Source organism: Hippoglossus stenolepis, chromosome 7, assembly GCF_022539355.2.
Source record: "Hippoglossus stenolepis isolate QCI-W04-F060 chromosome 7, HSTE1.2, whole genome shotgun sequence".
In the NCBI taxonomy this organism is placed as follows: Eukaryota; Metazoa; Chordata; class Actinopteri; order Pleuronectiformes; family Pleuronectidae; genus Hippoglossus; species Hippoglossus stenolepis.
This window is the reverse complement of record NC_061489.1, coordinates 13,480,950-13,500,137: the sequence shown is the minus strand read 5'-3', so window position 1 is coordinate 13,500,137 and position 19,188 is coordinate 13,480,950. Positions and strand designations below refer to the sequence as shown.

The 19,188-nt window shown below is 40.5% G+C and overlaps 1 protein-coding gene across 1 annotated transcript in view; it reads left to right on the top strand.

The window, feature by feature from the left end:
- The window catches only part of ccdc88b (coiled-coil domain containing 88B), a 45,503-nt gene extending 28,364 nt beyond the window's left edge, over positions 1 to 17,139 (top strand). The window contains exons 19-28 of the mRNA XM_035161849.2: positions 293 to 691; positions 2,697 to 2,858; positions 3,247 to 3,524; positions 3,770 to 3,913; positions 4,561 to 4,747; positions 8,008 to 8,153; positions 11,735 to 11,842; positions 13,897 to 14,048; positions 15,941 to 16,285; positions 16,951 to 17,139. Of these exons, the coding sequence (XP_035017740.1) occupies positions 293 to 691; positions 2,697 to 2,858; positions 3,247 to 3,524; positions 3,770 to 3,913; positions 4,561 to 4,747; positions 8,008 to 8,153; positions 11,735 to 11,842; positions 13,897 to 14,048; positions 15,941 to 16,285; positions 16,951 to 16,988 (1,959 nt within the window). The 3' untranslated portion in view covers positions 16,989 to 17,139. The remainder of the gene's footprint in view (positions 1 to 292; positions 692 to 2,696; positions 2,859 to 3,246; positions 3,525 to 3,769; positions 3,914 to 4,560; positions 4,748 to 8,007; positions 8,154 to 11,734; positions 11,843 to 13,896; positions 14,049 to 15,940; positions 16,286 to 16,950) is intronic.
- The last annotated feature ends 2,049 nt before the right edge of the window (positions 17,140 to 19,188 follow it).

Sequence of the window (19,188 nt, the reverse complement as noted above, 5' to 3'; positions counted from 1 at the left end):
CTTATGTTCAAGGATCACCAGACTTGTTATATATGTTGATGACTTGTGTACTTATTATGTAATTATTTACATAATCCAAAATGTTTTCAAAAATGTTCAAACCCAGAGAAATCCCCAATTTTATTCAAGGTAACAGGACGTTTCCTTCACTCAGGAGCAAAAATCTGTCTTTAAACTACAAAGAAATAATAATGTGACATTTAGCGTGATTCATCACCCAGATTTGTGTTTTTTATTTTCCACAGATTTTAAACTTTGAAAGACGTATTGTGTCATATCTCTCTCTTACCAGGACCTTTCCAATGAGCATGCACGTTTTCAGGAACTATCCACTGAAGTCGAACGTCTCAGCCAGAAACTACAAAAAACCGAAGCTGAACAAAAGGCGGTTACAGATTCCCTCAGCCAATCAGAGGCGAGAATAGAGTCGCTCTCCCGGTGCCTTAAGGAGAGCGAGTCTCTTCTCCAGGTGGAAAAGCAAAGAAGAAGTATGGAAGCGGACATTACGTCTAGTTCAAATGTAGACTCGTCAAACAAGACGCACCTTAGTCAGACACCCACCCAGGAGACGTCACTTCTGGATCAATCCCCTGGAGCCAGCAAAGGTCATGACCTTTCTGTGACTCGTGATTCTGCCACAGGAGAGACAGAGCGGCAGCTGAGTGAGCGGTTGACAGAGCTGGAAAAAGAGGTGTGTATCTGCGATTGAATGCAAGTCTGTGAATAAGCTGTGTGCTGGTGTCGGACTTTGAATCACATTTACAGGCTGTCAATGTGGATCAGTCCAACTGCTGCACGTGGAAGATGATCTATATTATGCTGAAATTCTTGCTCTAGGGATGTTTGACGACTATCAGCTCACAGTACACTCCCACAAGTGCAGCACTTTATTTCCAAGGCTACTGCTTTATCTCTGCTCATCAGATTTCATCAGTCACTTCGGCTACTGTTAATCTTCCCTATCTCTGCTCCTGCTCTCTTGCTTCTGCTCTTACTATTTCTTTATTTCTTTAAAATAAAGAAACACACACACACACACACGCATCGAGCCATAACATCCAGCATTGCCAATGTCAGGGATTTCATTCAATGCATTGCTCAGTCGGTGTGGTGCTGCATTAACATCGTCAGGATTTAAAGGTTAACATCAGGACAGATGAAGCAAAGCTGTCACCTTGAGGTTTCAATTCCTGGCTCCACCCACAACAAAGTGCAAGTACACATGTTGGGGCTCAAAGTGCCACTACAACAAATTTGAATTCATTTTTCTCCGTTACTTTTTTCTTGTCTTTCACCTTTATTGACAGGATAGTAAGCGTGAAATTGGGGGAAGTGACACCAGCAGCATCTGGTTGTCCCTCCTCTGCTTGTTGCCCCTCTTTGTCTCCTCGTCTCTTGGGTTGTTTCTGGAAGACGGAGATGGAAACATGAGTGAGAGAGAGTTGGAGAGAGGAGTTTGTTTTTTTACTGAGAGAAACTGTTATGGCTGAATCATTTTCTGATGGTCGTCCCTACGTGTTTGAGCCGGAGTATATACGGACCAAGAGGTCCAACAAATTGAAGAGCGAACAAGGAGAGAGACAGGGAGAGGCAACGAGCAGAGGAGGGACAACTAGGTTTATGGTCTGGAGTGAGACTTCTTGTTTAGCAAGGCATGTGCAATGTTTCCAGACTTTCAAGCCTTTTATTGGTTTCAAAAAATAACTTTCAGTGGACATTTCGGATGTCACAGTTGCCCCATAAGAGTAGATTGTAGCCACTGAGGTGATCCACTGGACCAATTCTCAAGTACTATTCATTTACACAGCCACATTTAAAATCACAGGGCCCAGAAAATTATCAGAATTCCTCTTTGATGGTGACAACAGGACACTGCTTTTTGTGTAGCATCACAAGCTAAATATATGAAACTACTGGTTTAATCCTCAACAAAGTGCAGTCATTTATAATGCAGAAGCCTTAATGTAAAATCTTAAACTGTGTAATAGTTAATAACGCTAGCTTCCAGATTAAAGTAGCAGAATAAAAGTACAATATTTCCCTCTGAAAAGCAGTGGATCAGAAGGAGAGAGCAGCATCAAATGGAAATAAAAATGAAACCTAAAAGAGAGTAAAACTTTCATCTCTAAATAAAAGTAGAGATCCCCTGTGAAGCCGAATGATTGGACCAGGTGCTGGTGGAAAATGTGACAAACTCCAAAGTGAATAAAGAGCCATCACACACAGAGCTGAGCTGCAGACTCTGGAGACGATGAACGCATGAGGCGTGTTGTCGCTCTGCCAGTACTAAAATTATTCACATTAATTGTGCTGTGTGCTGTGCTGCAAGTTCACTCGGAGTTTGGATAAAACAGCAGGTTTTATACCTTCAGCAAGTTTACAAAATACAACAAGTTCTAATCTAATATTAGTTTCTTCTTCTATTTATTTCTGTCTGTTTGTCTCTATTGTTATTATAGCTTTTAAAATGTATTATATGGTATTTAAATGTCAGCAGTTTATTTGTTTTGTCTTATTCTTGGCTCAGCAGTTAATTGTGCAGCGCTTTGAACTGCACTGACCTGGATGAAAGGCGCTGCAGAAACGTTCGATTGATTGATTATAGCTGTGAGCGGTGTGTGTTAGAGGTAGCACAGCCTTATACGCCGCTGCTGTTGAACATGGCTGTGAACAAAAGGGATTTTTCTCTCTGTCAGAAAGCAGTGGCACTCGCAGGACAGGAGGCCTTGATGTCGCGTCTGTCCCAGTCCCAGGACACATGTGAGCACCTTAAGGAGCAGCTGGAGGCTCTGCACCGGCACTCGCTCAGCCTGCAGGATTCCTGCACCCGACTGCAGACACTCAACACCCAGCTGCAGGTTAGACAGACAGAGAGCATGATTATGTCCCAACTTGGAAACAGAACCTATTGAATTCTCCTTTAATATTTACACACATTATTTTTGTCTAAATTGAAGCAGAGGTACTTTTTGCAGTAAATTTAGACAATTTTATAAAGACTGTAAGGAGTGGAGATGAAACATTTATTATGTAATTATAATGTATGCAAGGTAAATATGCATTTGAAGTCAGCAGCATGTTAGCTTAGCGTAAAGACTGGTAACAGGGAGAAAACGATAAACTGTACATAAAGATGAACGACACGACTCTACTTCCTCCCACTCTTCAGAAATGAAGGTCAATAAATCTAGAGTCACAACTACAGACATGCTTTCTCTGTTTTGTACTACATATAAAAAAACATAGATGGACCAAGCATCACTGAGCTCCCAGCATTCAGCTTTGCTTGCATGCTGCAACGAGGGCGAGGCCCGGAGTGTGACCCTGGAGGCCGAGTCTAAGGTTTGGGCGCGTGAGCGGGAGGAGATGGTGGCGAGGATGGAGGCTGTGAGGCGGGACCACGAGCGGATGACGGCGCTGCAGCAGCGGCAGGAGGTGGAGCTGGAGGAGCTGCTGGACAAGCACTCTCAGCTGAGGAGCAATAACCGCAGCCTAGAGGCCCAGCACAGGGAGCTGGAGGCCAGGTACAAACACACGCTGGCTACATTAAATTAGACTCTTGAGGTGAAACACATTAAATTCTCACTGCAGCAGAGTTGAGTCTTTTATATATCTTTGTGAGGACGAGAGACCAGAGAAACACGTAGGAACAACACACAAACCCGCTGATACAACATCCCTAAAATATACATCTTACATCTTTCTGTCTTTCATGTATTACAAGTCATATTTTTTTGTTGGGGGTGAATGTTGTCTTTACAATCCAAAGGTACAAGGAGTTCCTGGACGGTAAAACCCAGATGGAGGAGAGAGAGAGGGAGATGAAGATGGAGCGAGAGGAGATGGGGGCAGAGGCCCAGAGGAGACTGGAGGGAAAACGAGAGCTGGAGAGGCTGAGAGAAGACAACGTGAGGTAAAGAATTCAGTCGTCTCCTGCATCATATTCATGAGATCTGATCATTCTTTCTTGCCACTCACTCTCACTGCTGCCACGTTCATTTGAATACAGGGAACAGCAGCATTAACCCGTCTACTATATATGAATTATGATAAGCAACACAGGCATTGGTTTGAATGCAAATTTACAGATAGGAATATAGAGAGGCATTCAATGCTGAGGAGCCACAGTGAACAAAACACACAAAACAAGACAGAGAAGGAATTACTTCATATAAATATTTTTTTCCCACAATAAGCATTAAGAGTTTCATCTCATTACAAAATAAAACAAAGATGATTACTTACCTTTACCATGCCACTGTTTTGTCAGCGATGAGTGATGCTCCACAATGTGGTCCTCATTAATTTTGTCTGACATTATGTCAAATGTGTCTATTGGTTTTAAGCAGGTCGTCCAGTAATCAGATTGTCGGTGGTTCGATCCCTGGCTCCTCCAGTCTGCTTTTGAAGTGTCCTCGGGCAAGACACTGTCCCCAAACTCCCCCTCAGTGTGCTGTATGAATGTGTTACAGGTGGAATGGGACTCGTCGCATGAAGCTACTTGAAATGCTTTTACCAGTGACAGTGGTAATTGAAAGTCCCTGTGTGTGGGTGTTGCAGGCTGCAGGCCCACCAGAAGGAGTGGTTGGCATTGCAGGTGGAGCTGTTGGCTCAGGGCTCGGTGCTGAGGGGGGAGCTGAGCACCTCCCAGCTGGAGCGGACTCGACTGGAGGGTGAGCTCAGTGCCCTCAGGGAAACCAACCAGAGCCTGGACCTCAGCAACGCCCGCCTCACCAGCCAGTACCAGGTATTAACCAGACACACACACACACACACACACACACACACACACACACACACACACACACACACACACACACACACACACACACACACACACACACACACACAGGAACACCATTACACAAATGCTGATACACATCAATGTTTTGTATTCATGCTGCACATTGACTATTTACATGCCAAAAAGGGATTTATGCTTCACAGTGGAAACAATCACATACATTACACTCTTGAAACAGTTTATTTTAAGTGTTATTGGGCAATTATATATTTTTATTAGGATTTCATTGCATTTTTATAGACAGTATTTTACATAGATAAAATACATCATATTATCAGTGGGGAACAGTGACTGGTTTCGAACACTTGATACAAACCCAATTTCAGTTCGACATATCAGAAAAAATGATGTATTGGTCCAAACAGAAAGTGAATACCAAGTAGCTAATAAGGAGCAGGGACGATTTTTGCCTCTAGGGGAGAATTTGCTCATCCATGTAATGCTGTCAAACACGCCCTGAATATTGAAAACATCTTTCAAGGAAACTCTCCAGAGTGTTTGAGGGATGAAACAGTTGGAGAGTGACTTCCTGTAAAAGGTTCCAGAAGTCAAGCAGCAGATGTTTTGTTCTGCTGCTTCATTCAGCTGCTTGTGAAACCACTGCTGAATCACCTGGTGGACACCTCATGAGGATCCTTTCAAATTCTGCACAACTTGGACTCAAGATCAACTGATTAGATTTCAGTGGTCAAAGGTCAAAGTGACCATTTATGAGTCTGGAAAAAAATGTATATAGACTGAAATTGCACTGGTTGGTGGAGGCATCAGCCACAGGATGGTAATTCTAGTTGATTTGGATTTTTTTTATCACTGTCACTTGGTTGAGATAACACAACTTCAATTTAGGACATAACAACCCATCTATCCATCCATCCATCCATGATCTATACTGCTTATCCTCAGAGGGTTGCAGGGGGCTGGAGTCAATCCCAGCTGACATTGGGCGAGAGGCGGGCTACATGCTGAACAGCGTATCGCAGGGCCCACATACAGAGACAAACATTAACACTTACATTTACACCTACGGACAAGTTAGTCTTCAGTTAACCTAACCCCAGTCTGCATGTCTTTGGAGTGTGGGAGGAAGCCGGAGTACTCAGAGAAAACCCACGCAGACACATGGAGAGCAGTGTAACTCCCCAAGGAATCAGACTAAGAACCCTCTTATTGTGAGGCACCCACTGTACCACCGTGCTGCCCACAATACTGACCTAAGGGAATTGTTATTCTCCTACTCTCTTTCTGTCCAAGAATTAAATAAGAATTGATACCACACTCATGTCTGTATGGTAAATATGTGGCCGTAGCCAGGTGAGCCAAAGGTAACAAAGTCCACCTACCTGCACCACCACTGCTCATTATCATGTTATTATTGTGTTGTTTTGGCTCGGAGCAGTAGTGTGGGAACCAGCAGAAACACCAACAGGTTACTGCACCTGGCCAAGAAATAGCTCAGCTCATAATTCACCATAGAACAATGACTTGTCATTTTTACACTCATGGATTAAACAAATACAACATGTTAAATTGTGAGCTTCTAGTAGGTGGATTTTCTTACCTTCAAACAGAGTCAGGTTAACTGTGTTGCCCTGATCCCTGAGCTAAGCTTACAAGCTGCTGCCTGTAGCTTCACATTTACTGTGCCGGGGGGCAATTTTTCATTTCATATAACTAGAAGCAGATTAATGCAAGAAAAATAAGAAGCACACAGAAACAGATTCTCCTGTTTAATATTTTTTTCAAATATAATTTTTGTTTCTTTAAACAATTAAATGTATCTCTATTGGTATTAATATGTCCAATTTCGGTCTTGCTATTGCTTGGTATTAGGTCAAAAACAAATTTTATGATATCACCCAGCCATAACTAAAAATATTTAAGTATCAGCATGTGTGTTTCACTGGATGCTTTAGTGTTGGAAGTTTATTTTGGGCCCTGAAAATCTGAGAACCAGGACTCTCATTATACTGTTTTGCAGAAGGACATGGAGAAGTAGAAAGGTGGCAATTAAAAAGGAAAAGATGTGTTTAAGCTCACAATTAATCTCTTGAAGCTACTGAAAGACGTCTAAGTGTTTCTAAGGAAATTAGGACAGATGTTCAAAGAGGATGTGGCCGTACCTTCCAGAGAGACCTTAATAATAATCCTCAGATTTCAGAGGTTTGTGATTTTAAGGAATGTTTTCTAAGCTCAAACATGCCTAAAGATGAAGAAGGATTAAAGAGCCTTTTTTAAAAAACTTTTTACTCTGATTATACTGATCACACCTTGTGATGTGGCCTCACATGTGAGCCTTGGATGGTAACTCTACCTTAAGCACCTTTATGAAACTCTCAATGCTCAGTTTTTGGTCACAGCTAGAAAAAGTTGAATAAAGCAGAATGAATCGTGTGGTTGCAGTTTGTGGTTGTGTGTCTGTTGGTGAGCACCAGTGGTGGAGGAAGTACTCATTTTACTTTAGTAAAAGTAAAAATAAATAGACAAAAATATTCTCAAGTAAAGGTAAAAGTACCACTTTTCAACTTGAGTAAAAGTAAGTAACTTTTTGAGTGTAGCCTGTTTGCTAATGCAACTGTTTACTACATCATTCTGGCTGAGTGTTGGCAGTGGCCTCTTCCAAATCCATTTCAGGTGTTTCTTCTTCCTCAGTGATGCTGCAGGAGGCGGGGTCTAATCTTATTGGATCAGTGGACCAGTTCCCCAGTTGTTATTGGTTACTTTTAAAAACATGAAGAAAAACATGTGACACAATGCATCGTAAAGATGCAGAGGAGAAGAAAGTACAGATATTTTCTGATGAATGTAATTGCAAAAGGGAAAAGTATCTGAAATTAAAACTACTTAAGCAACGTACACATAAAAAAAGGAATTAAGTACAGTGTTGAAGTAAATGTAGTTTGTTGCATTCCACCACCGGTGAGCATGATACAGATGACGACTAGTGAGTCTTTGTTCCTGTTTCTGTGGCTTTGAAATACAAAATGTCAACACATTACACTACACTTCTACCTGCTTCTCTATTAGAAATGAATCAATCCTTAGAGAGATCCTTGTTCGTCCACGGTGTTTTCTATGTCAGTTTTCAGTTGCTTCTCTTGTCTACTTTGTCCGTTTTCTGTCAATGAAAGTGTGTACTAGCACACACAGGCACACACACTATCTTGGGGAAACATTCATGATGTGTTATGTACTTGCATGTGCAGCTGTTGACCCAGCTGAAGGGGAACATGGAGGAGGAGAACCGACAGTTAGCAGAGCAGAACCAGGGTCTGCTGAAAGAGAACAGGGCCTTAATGGAGCAGAGCATGGAGCGCCGTGACCAGCACTATTCCCAGCAGACGGAGTACCAGTCAGTACACACACACACACACCAGATGATTCTGTTTCGCTGAGAATTTCTGCCGTGAAAATTGCAGCAGATTGAAGAGGGAATCGCTTTTACAACAAAGTATCTGAAATGTGTTGCTCAAATTGTAGCAACATGCAGGAGCGTTTCATGTAGGTGTGTTAGAGAAAACAAAATGTTTTACCATTTGAAACTCAGTAGAACATCGTCTGAGCTCCTGCTATGTTCATAAAATAACACTTATGTCAAGACAATTTCACAGTACAACAGCACTCAGCAGCCGTTCTTTTAAATGACTAATAGCAAGTAATAGCAGATTAATCCAGAACTAGAAGCGAGCATGCAGAGCTGGTCTCACCTTTCAAATGTTATGAGTCAAATGCCGCACAAATTATATCTGTTCATGGCTTAACCTTACATTTTTGGAAAGAACATTTTTCGACTTTGCTCAAATTACAGACTCAAATTTTTATAATATTTCATACTTTAGTGTTTAAAGGAATTTTTTTGTTCTGCACATTAAGAGGTCTGTAGTCTCCCAGCCCGGAAACACTGATGGCATAAAATCACACTGCATTGTTCAGACCGACAAAATCAAGTTTCATTTTCAGTCCATATCAGCACACCAGTATAAAAAAGTTACACAAAATGTATAAACTAATGCATATGTTTAGAGGTTTTCATGTGGTAATGGTGCACTCCTGTTAAATATAATGATTGACAGTTGAGACTGACTCACGTTTGGTAGTGCATGTATCAGTGGGACCTCGCAAACACGGCCCCATCCCATGATGCTACTGTGCTGACTCCAAATGCACAATATGGCGGTGTTTGTATCCAGGATGTTTTGGCTTCCTTTGTGGATAGCTGGAGGAAGTGGCAACACATTGTCCCATCTTCATATACAGTCTGTATTTTATAGTTGGCTGCGTGGCCCCCTGGTGGCCAGAACAATGTGAAAATGTAAGATGCAACTTGTTTTCAAATGCGTTTGCCAAGAGCTAGAACGGAGCATTTCAAAGAGGTGAAAAGAGGTACTGCAGTAATGTATGGTTTGAGGAAATAATGCAAATCTTTAACAGTACAGTATGTACACCTAGTAATAGCCCACAAAATTACAGTTATGAACCTGTACATGGCCAAAATACAAAAGTATATATACTTTAATTAGTATTCAGAGTCAGAAGAAACAATCCAGCGGTGTAAAACAGGTATAATGCATTGTTTGGAAAGCTTTAAACAAAACCTCACCAGATTCTCTGATCAGAAATTTTCTTCTGAAATATCTGATAAATTATTATCAAACCAAGACCTGAAGTCCAGAAACAAGGGCCTGCAGTGCATTTCAGAGCACATTTTTCAAACTGGAGTGTTCATTCCTGCAGTTCAGGATATTTGAGCAGGAAATGCATGTCTCTCTCCTGAGCCAGTAAAGTGCAGTGTGGCTCATTAGGTGTGAGGATGAAAACCAAACCAGTCCAAATAGGATGTGGGGGGTAGAAGGGGGCGGATGTTATTATCTCAAAGTTAGCTTGCTGAGAATAACAGGAATTAAAAATGAAGCAAAGGTGAATCACAGACTGAACAGAGGCTGATGTGCAGCTTCTTGTTGTGTTCGTCGGTGGAATCATGGAAAGACAAAATTACAGTTGCAGTGTAATGACTGTGTTACTTATTAATCCATGTGATGCTTTATTACATGTAAACAAATACAAAATACAATAATCCACCAAATATTATATGTACTGCGTGAGTCAGATTAGAAGTAGAATTACCGCCATGCAGTTGTATACCTTTGACAACCGATGCAGTTTCCGCCTACATACATTTGACATTTGGCCTCAAAAATTGAATCAGCTCACCCTTGTCTTCAACTGAATGTTTGACCAAAGTTTGAATAAATTCCCTCAAGTTGTTCTTGAGATATTGTGTTCAAAAGAATGGGACAGATAGACGGACAACATGAAAACTGCACTGTTGCAGAAGCATAAAAATATATGTATAGTTGTAAGAGTACATCTAAGATAAGATGCCTCACAAACATAACTCTTCAGTTGAGGCACTTCACAGGCATCGCAGCTCCTTTGCGTCTCTGCAGTTTCTTATATCTTTATGTCTCTGCACCAGTGACAGATGTGGCCTGAGGCATTATGTTTTGTGGTGGTCCATCCGTCCGCCCCGCTCTCGTGAACATTATATATCACGAACACCTTGGGTGAATTTCTTCAAAAATGTTCACTTCGACTTGAGGTTGAAATGAGTAGATTTTGTTGCGACAAAGGTCAAAGTCATGGAGACTTTAAAAAAGCATGGTTCTGGTCATACACTAATTACAGTATATAGTAATACTTTAATACTTTCACCACGTACATGAGTCAGGAGAGAGGTGTGAACAGCAAGGAAGTAATTTTAGTTTTTGTCTGTTGAAATATTCATTCATTTGGTGCAACGTACATTGGGAGAAATGTTGTGGATCCAGTGAGCAAACATGTGGAGGCATCAAAAGGTTTCATAAAATGAATCAAACTGGCCTTCAAGGGTGGGTGCTTGATTAAATTCAAATAAAATTGATACTGATCTCCTACAATTTAATCACTTGGTTTTAGTTGATGCTGATACTGAAAAAGGGGGATTTTAAAGAGGCGATACTGCACAGATCTGAGCATAGAAATAAACAGTATTTAATTAGAAAACATGTGATAAGATAGATTAGCCTTTTCATGAATGTGAAAACAAGGCCCACAGCAATGCCAGCAGCTCTGTGAGGCTGTACAAAGGAACAGTGGAGTTTTGAGCTTAATGCTAAAGTCAGAATGCTAATATGCTAATGCTAAACATGTATCTTACCAGGTGTCCAGCTAGCACATAACACAAGGTAAAGCTGAGCCTGCTGCTAATTCGCTTTTAAGTATAAAATCGGCAATTTTCAAGGCAATCTATCCTATATATTAATGAGACATTCAATTTAAAACCACTGATGTGAACCTCATGGTGGCGCTAGAGGAATCTTTCCTGATTTTAGAATGTATTAGCGTTGGTATTATCAACAAATTAAAGTTAATTCAAACTGCACCAAATGATACATGTGTGTTATTTACAACCATGTTTGTATGGTTGCCAGGCTGTTAGCGTGGCTTAAAATGTACCAAGACCTTGATATTAACCGAAACCTCTTATTTTCCACCACTGACCTTCGCTCAGCTGATCTAACATCCCTGATTTTTTCCACCCACAACGTGTCAGTAACCGACAGTCGGCTTGACAGTCACAGACTTTGTGTGCTGAACCTGCACACGATTTCTCATCACGTTTATCGATACCACAGCTGGAACTCTGAACCCTCTGCTCATCAGCAGCACATATGACCAGGAACATCCACATGCAGCCTCTTTTCTGATCTGATCATAGGATCTGATGCTTTAAAAAGAATCCAGTTCAAGAAGCACAGCGGGCTCAATTTCACAGCAGCCAGTTTATAGGCATAATAAATGCATGAAATGAATCAAACAGACCGTCCTACTCAGTTTTTTTCTTTATGCTCGCCTCAGCTGCTTTATTCTGATGCTTCACATGTCTTCCCTCAGGGAGAAGTTGGGCGAGCTCCGTCGGGAGAAGCAGAAGTTGGTGGAGAAGATTATGGATCAGTACAGAGTCCTTGAGCCCAGCATGCAACCTCCAACCATCAAGGCCAAGTACTGTATAAGTATTCTATATATACACACACACACACACACACACACACACACACACACACACACACACACACACACACACACACACACACACACACACACACACACACACACACACACATGTATATGTATATGTATGTATACATATATATACTGTATATATATATATAGAGAGAGAGAGACAGAGAGAGACAGGATCAGGGAGAGCAGAGAGAGTTTAATCCAACTTCAATCAAGTTAAAAATCCAGCTGGTGGCTGACTTATATCCCTGAAGTGAGAATTAGGCTATGGCTCAACTACTACTACTGTACACCACCTCCTCAGCACCAAGCAGCAGAAAGACAGTTAGCGTAGTGGCTGGAACATTTAGCAGCTACGGTAAAGGGCTGGATATTACCCTGAGGTGTTGGTAGCAACCAAAAACAGAGCAAAAAGTCAATATGTGATATAAATTCATCGGATGGACACAAACCTGACTCCAAATAAACATCCATGTTACTCTCTGCTAGATAAATAAACTAAAAGGCGGAATATGTCAATGTTGTTTGCTGCTCCCAAGTGGCCAGGAAATGAGTTATGTAAAAAAAAAAAAATATATATATATATATATATCTGTTATTGAAGGATTAAGAAATGTAAAAACACATCACAAAATATTTTCCAAAGTAAAAACGTACAAATATAAACAAAGTAATTTAGGATGAAAGTGCAAGGGGGATAATGACGGTGGAAAATGTTTTAACATCATTTGCACTTCTGTCAGGTTTATCTATGACTAATAAGTTAAGTATTATCTCAGAATTTGAGTGGAATTTAAGTTGGATATTTGTGTCAAAGAGGAGCTAATTGAACTCTGTTTTTATTGCTATTGCCTCACAATGAGAGGCATCCCTAATGTTGCGTACACTCTGTAGGGATGGGCATTAATCCAGGAACACTCCTCTGAGTCTTGAAACAACAAGAGATACTATATGGCTTTAAAAATTATGCTATTTTACACTTGTGTCATTGTGATGACAATTGGCCATCACTCAAAAAAAAGACTGTTGATATTCAGCCCTAGGTTAACCATTCGACTTTTCTTCTGAATCTTTTGTTGGGCTGAAACAAGTATCTCTGCAGGTGGCAAATCCCCCCAAAATTAAATGATGATTAAATTAGTTAATTCTATTGTTTTCACACTGTGAAAAAAGCTGTAATTTTTGCCTGTATCTTGTAAACTGAATGTGTTCAGGTTCACAAGTCGTACTTTATTGGGGCCTTAAACTTAGGTCGTTTGACTACATACAACATTTTCTTCTATAAAATGTTGAGGTTTCAGAGAGTTTGATGTTTAATTCAATTCAATTCAATTTTACTGTGAGGACGGCCTCTTTCTGGTTCCCTACAATGAGTCTAGTAGTGCTCTATAAAAGGAGGAGGATTTAACTCCGTTCTCACAAAGATGCTGCAGACATGCGTCAGAATAAGAATGCCAAATGGTGAACCGAGGTCACAGCCTTTGTGTGTTTTGAGTACAGCGCTCTCGGTTCACTCAGTGGAAGCTCGTCTGTGTCTCATTTGACGGTTGACAAGTATTTTGTGCCATAAATGTAACATGTAGTGATTAGTATTGTTGTGTACAAATTGTTCAGCTGTCACGAAAGTGCGTTCTGTCCTCTGTGCTACGATTTAATATGGTAATGACTTTTTAATTATATCATTTACAAATTGATTTCCTTGATGCCATGTTTAATGTGCTTTGTTTAGCATGATAAATGACAGTCGCCAACTTAAAAGTGAAATTCTGTATCAAGCAACAAAGGCTGCATGATGCGCAATTCATCACTGTGAACAAGATGCAACTAGTGACACTTGGTATCCTCCTCCTGTTTCCTGGAAACCAGGCGCGCGCACACACACACACACACACACACACACACACACACACACACACACACACACACACACACACACACACACACACACACACACACACACACACAATCCCAGACTTTCTTGGGTTTACCTCATCCCTCTTTGATAATGGTCCCTGTCCTCTGTGTCCTCATAGGAAATCTAACTGGATTGCAGACAGGATGAAGAAGCTAATCAAACCGCGTGGAGGAGGAAGAGAGGGACGTACCCTCTTCACCGCCGCGGGCAGCGTGGAAAACCTGGCCGACAGCACTGAATTTACATCAGACACACACACACCTCAGTCTGGTGAGACCACACATAAACACCAACCCTCTTTCTTTCTCTCTCACACAAACACAAGCCCATTGGTTTTCACAAAGATATGCTCTCATGCTCAACCCATCACGCAAGGCTACAGGCATGCATACAAATCATCTCATGACTACCAAGTGTGGTCGGCATTGATACCACGCTCTTCTCTTCAGATCTCCCCCGTAGAGCGCCAAGACTCACTGAGGCTGGCGTTCTCTGCTAACCACATGTTGAAAGGCAAAATTCGAGGCACAGACACAGAGAGAGGAAAAAAGGAAAACCCTCTGCAGATGTTTTTCAAAGCCCTAACCTGCGCTTAGAACATGCTTATCTCTCTTTTTGACACACTGTTACTGCCCATTTAAATTTTATTCTTCCCTCCTCCTCCTCCCTCCTGGCTCTCTGTCCCTTGAGTTCTCTCAATTGTCTCGCAGGTAGCAGATAGCAGATAGAATAGCAGAAAATCTCCCGAAAATGTATTTGAACCGTTGTATTTGAAAGACGATGAGGAAACACCACAAGTACAAGTGAAATAATTCAAATTCTAGTTTTATTTGTCCTGAGTAAACAAGAGAATTTGGGATTTTTGTTGAAACTGAGAGAGAGATTGTTTGAGTCCTAAACAATTCCAACAAAAACTCCACTCCTTACTAGTGACTATGCTGTGGCGACCATTCCCATAGCACCTGCATTTAACCCTGAAACTGACCTGCTTTATAGCTGGTCAAAGTGACATTAACCACTGGTCTCAGGTCAGTTTTTATGCTCCAGCTGGTGTTATGAGTCTCTGAACATACGACAAGTTTCTAACTAAGGCTCACAGTCAGAATTAAGTTATTTCAATTTGATATAATTCCCTGTCAATAGGTTAGGATTGTAAATCTCCTCAGAAAATAAGTGAAACAAGTGATATATACATTTTGGTTGCCTTGTTTATGCATTTTAATAGAGTCCAAATTTTTATCTAAGGAGCATTACAATTATATATTTAAAATTCTAATTATTTCTCAGTATCATCTCTGTTATTATCATAAATTTATTTTCAAATATAATTCTACATTTAAATGTAATAATACTCTATAAGAATAAAGAGATGAGCTCCTGCACACAGTCAGTACATTTATTGAGCAACAACATTAAAGCCAATAAACTCAATCAAAAGATGCTGTTGTTTCTTTTTGAGTTTAATGTCTGAAATGTTTCTTTTTCAATTGTGTAATTTATTTTGTCTTCATTCTTTTCTTTGTTCTCATGTGTTCTTGTGCATTGGCCAAATGTGCATTAGACAATATTTTTCTTAAATGCCATCGAGGCAAAGGGAATTTAAATTACTTTGCTACTATTTACACATAAATGGATAAATACTGGAGATATGTGCTTAACTACGCTACATGAATGTGGATTGCAAACCATTTACTTTTACCTGTTTACATACTTACAGTATAAAAGGTTTAAAAAATGTGCTTGACAATTCTTCTGGTTCATCCACACACTCACAGATGAACTGCTGCTGATGCGTGGCCATCAGCAGCAGTTTTCAGGACATAATGAGCTGCTCAAGGACATTTGACATGTGTTCAGGAGGAGCCAGGATTCAAACCACTAACCTTGTGATTAATGGCAGACGAGCTCCACCACCTGAGTTACAGTTACACACATTTCTTGATTCATTTCTGCACCTGCCACCATATAAGTCACTAAAACTGCAACTGGAAGAAAGGTTCTTATGTACTTGTTCTTTTGTACTCGCAGATGATTACCTGAGGTCAAAATGTCGACCTATAGATCTCAACCTTCAGTATTAGATCACTACCTCTGTACAAACATGGGATTTAGATGATAATAACCATTTCTCAACTCCTGACTTCCTTTCACACTGTTTCCAGATCCCCGCAGTGCTCCGGTCTCTCCCTCTCCCTTGAGAAAAACTCCATCCGAGACAGAACCAGACATTTCACTCCCCGGGACTCCACCCTCACGCTCCGGCTCCGGGGGCCGTCGTAAACTGGGATCTCGTCATGGCTGGGGGATGGGCTTGGTCAGAGGAGGCTCTGGAGTTTCCCAATCATTCAGTCCTGGTGACAACAAGACACATCCCCGTCAGCAGCTGCGCTCCAACCTGAACACATCCAGCGTCCTCTGGGAAAAAGAGAGGGGCGAAACAAGCGCACCTCAGACAGCAGATGCACGGTTGACCAATCAGGAAAGTGTCGAGGGGAACGAAGGGAAAGGTAAGGAGGAGAAAGTACAGTGATGAAAATGGGATTTTATGTCTCTGCACTTTAGAGATGTCTGACCAGATTTTCACTTGTCTGATTGTTTATTTGTTTATTGCATAATATGACAGGGGATAAAGTGATCAGTATTTCCGTCGGTAGTGGTGCCTTTTGATAATGTGGGTTTCATTTGTCTTTTTTCTCTCTAATTCCATGGCAATAACTTTGACTTGTACAATTTGAGAGTAGATTTTTTTTTAAGAAAACCCCTAAATTGAGTTTTTCAAGGAACATAAAAATGTTAATCAAGTAGTGGCGTGATAACATTTGATATTCTGGGTAATTTTGGTTGACATTTTTATTTTTGTTTAATTCCATTCAGTTAATCAATTTTGATATGTGTGTGTGTGTGTGTGTGTGTGTGTGTGTGTGTGTGTGTGTGTGTGTGTGTGTGTGTGTGTGTTCTTCATCACTGAGAGAAATGTTACCACTTCATGTAACTGTGATAGCACCAAATGTCATCTCATGATGACTCATATTTTAAAGTACTTGTTTTTAAAAGTGTGTAGCACATCGGAATAGATCAATGAGGCAAGAGAGTCACTCAGAAAACAGATTATACTTTTTTTTAATTAAAACGTGTGTGTGCATATTACTCTGTGATCCTCTCTGCCTTCCAGACAATCAACAGTCCGGTGACAACACGCCGACGGGCTGAGAAAGATCTACAGTCTCCACTAAAAGCACTGTTTTGTGCTGTGCTTCCAGAAAACTGTTTTGATACCGCTCTTTGTATGTCTGACTATGTTAAGTACAAGATCCTTGTAGTATTTTTGAATATTTTTGAATGAATAAATCATTTACCAGTGTTGCTGAGTTGTGAATGAATAAACCACCTGTCAATAGTGAGGAGCTCTAAATCTGACAGTAAATTATTATTCGGACATTAGAAGAATATCAGAAATAATAGAGAAACTGACCATGCTATTTTTACCGACTGTATTTATCTTTAACCAGCTCATTTATATTCATTACGTTTTTACCTGTTTTTACCTGTTTGGTCTTAACATAAATGTACTTATATATTTCATAATAACATTTCTTTCAACTTTACCCAAACTCATTCCCTAACATAAACCTTATCATAGAGGTAATTTTAGCCCAAATTATAATCGTTTCCTTTGTATCTAAATCTAACTGTAACTCAACACTAAAGGTGTCACATTAGAAAACACTGTATTCAGTTTAATTGTGAGACTTGTTGGTAACATCTTCAGAATAATTAAGGACTGAGTAACACACTGAACACCATCCAACCTTCTCAGCTAATAATAGTTATTCAGCTAATTCTAACTTTAGTCATGAATCTACAGCGGCGAGTCGACCCAGTGTTAATCATCCACAGATTGAATGTCAAATGATAAGTGTAAAACTTTATACTGTTATTTATTTATTTGTCAGTTTTAGTGCTGTATATATACATTGTGAAAATACCTAAGTAGAGAATATCTGGAGTGTGTAAAGAAACACTCCATTGAAGATGTTCAGAGAAGAAATCAGGAATATATAAAGTAAAGTGTTATATCTTCTCAATGGGCTGGGGAAGGATTGGTGTTAAATCCCCTTTCCATTGTACACTATTTCCTTCGGTCCAGTTATCCACTCGCATGGCTTCTCATATCACTTTTATGCAGACAACTCACAACTGTACCTTTCAGTATCGAACATTGACCCAACAGTCTTGGCATGAGTCATGAGTCTCTGCTTGTTTGTCAGGGATGAAGGAACGCCACCTTCAACTGGACCCCGACCATGCCATGTTTAATGACCAGATTTGTTGCTGTTGTGAACGCGTGTGAGCAGAGAACCTCCCACTGGGTTGTGAATGTGTGAAAGGCAAACTGCGGAGAAAGCCCGGACCCAACGCTCCTGAATTCCTATTTTACATGCATGGTGAGACCTTTACAGAAGCTCCAGAATGTGGTGTCACATCTGGTTTAGGATCTGCCAAAAAGGCCATATCACTGCGCTGCTCATCCACTTCCACTGGCTAGCCATGTCCACCTGCTAAAAATTCTCAGAGGATTATTATCTTGCATTGTTAATCCTTGCACACAAGGCAATCGCCGTAGACCGTGCTTGTGGCTCCCTGATGTTGGAACGAGCCACCGAATGCTATCTAACTTCAAGAACCTCATGAGGACTCATCTTTTCTGAGGGGACCTCCTCATCTAACGCCTCTACCACCCAGATATAACCACCACTTTGCAATTTCTGTTTACCTGATCCTCTTCACTTTGTCTTATTGAACAAATGTAGCACTTTGTTCTCTCTCCTTCTCTCTCACTGTACTGAAGCGTCAGTGTTGTCTCTCAATCATAAGTTGCTTTGCATAAAAGCGTCTCTCAAATGAGTAAATCTAAATGTAGTTCAGCAGTGGATGAAATAAACAAGTGGAGCAGATCAGGTAGAAGAGAAGCCCTCATATGCTAATTTTACTTTAAATTCAGTGCTAGAAGCGTCTCATCTCGTCTTTCATAAACCTTCATAGGATTAACTATGAAATGTTCAGTGTTCCTGCTGTTTCCTCTGATCACCTCTTCCTCAAGTTGGCTCACTCAAAGTAAAAAAGTATCACTGTGCTGATCACATACTCTGTGAGACATGCTTCAAGGTAAAAGGAGAAGCTGTTAGGTACCAGGTACGTTGAATATTAGCTCTGAAACAAGGTCAACCAAAAGCATAAAGATATCTGGAATCGACAAATCAGACAAATGTGCCACAGAAATTGATTTGAGATTAATATTAAAGTAAAGACCTGAGACTAAATTATAAATAAACCGGCAGTGGATTTTTGAGGTATCTCTCTGAAGGTCGCATTTATCCAGTGAGCCGGATAAATACGTACGTCTAATAAT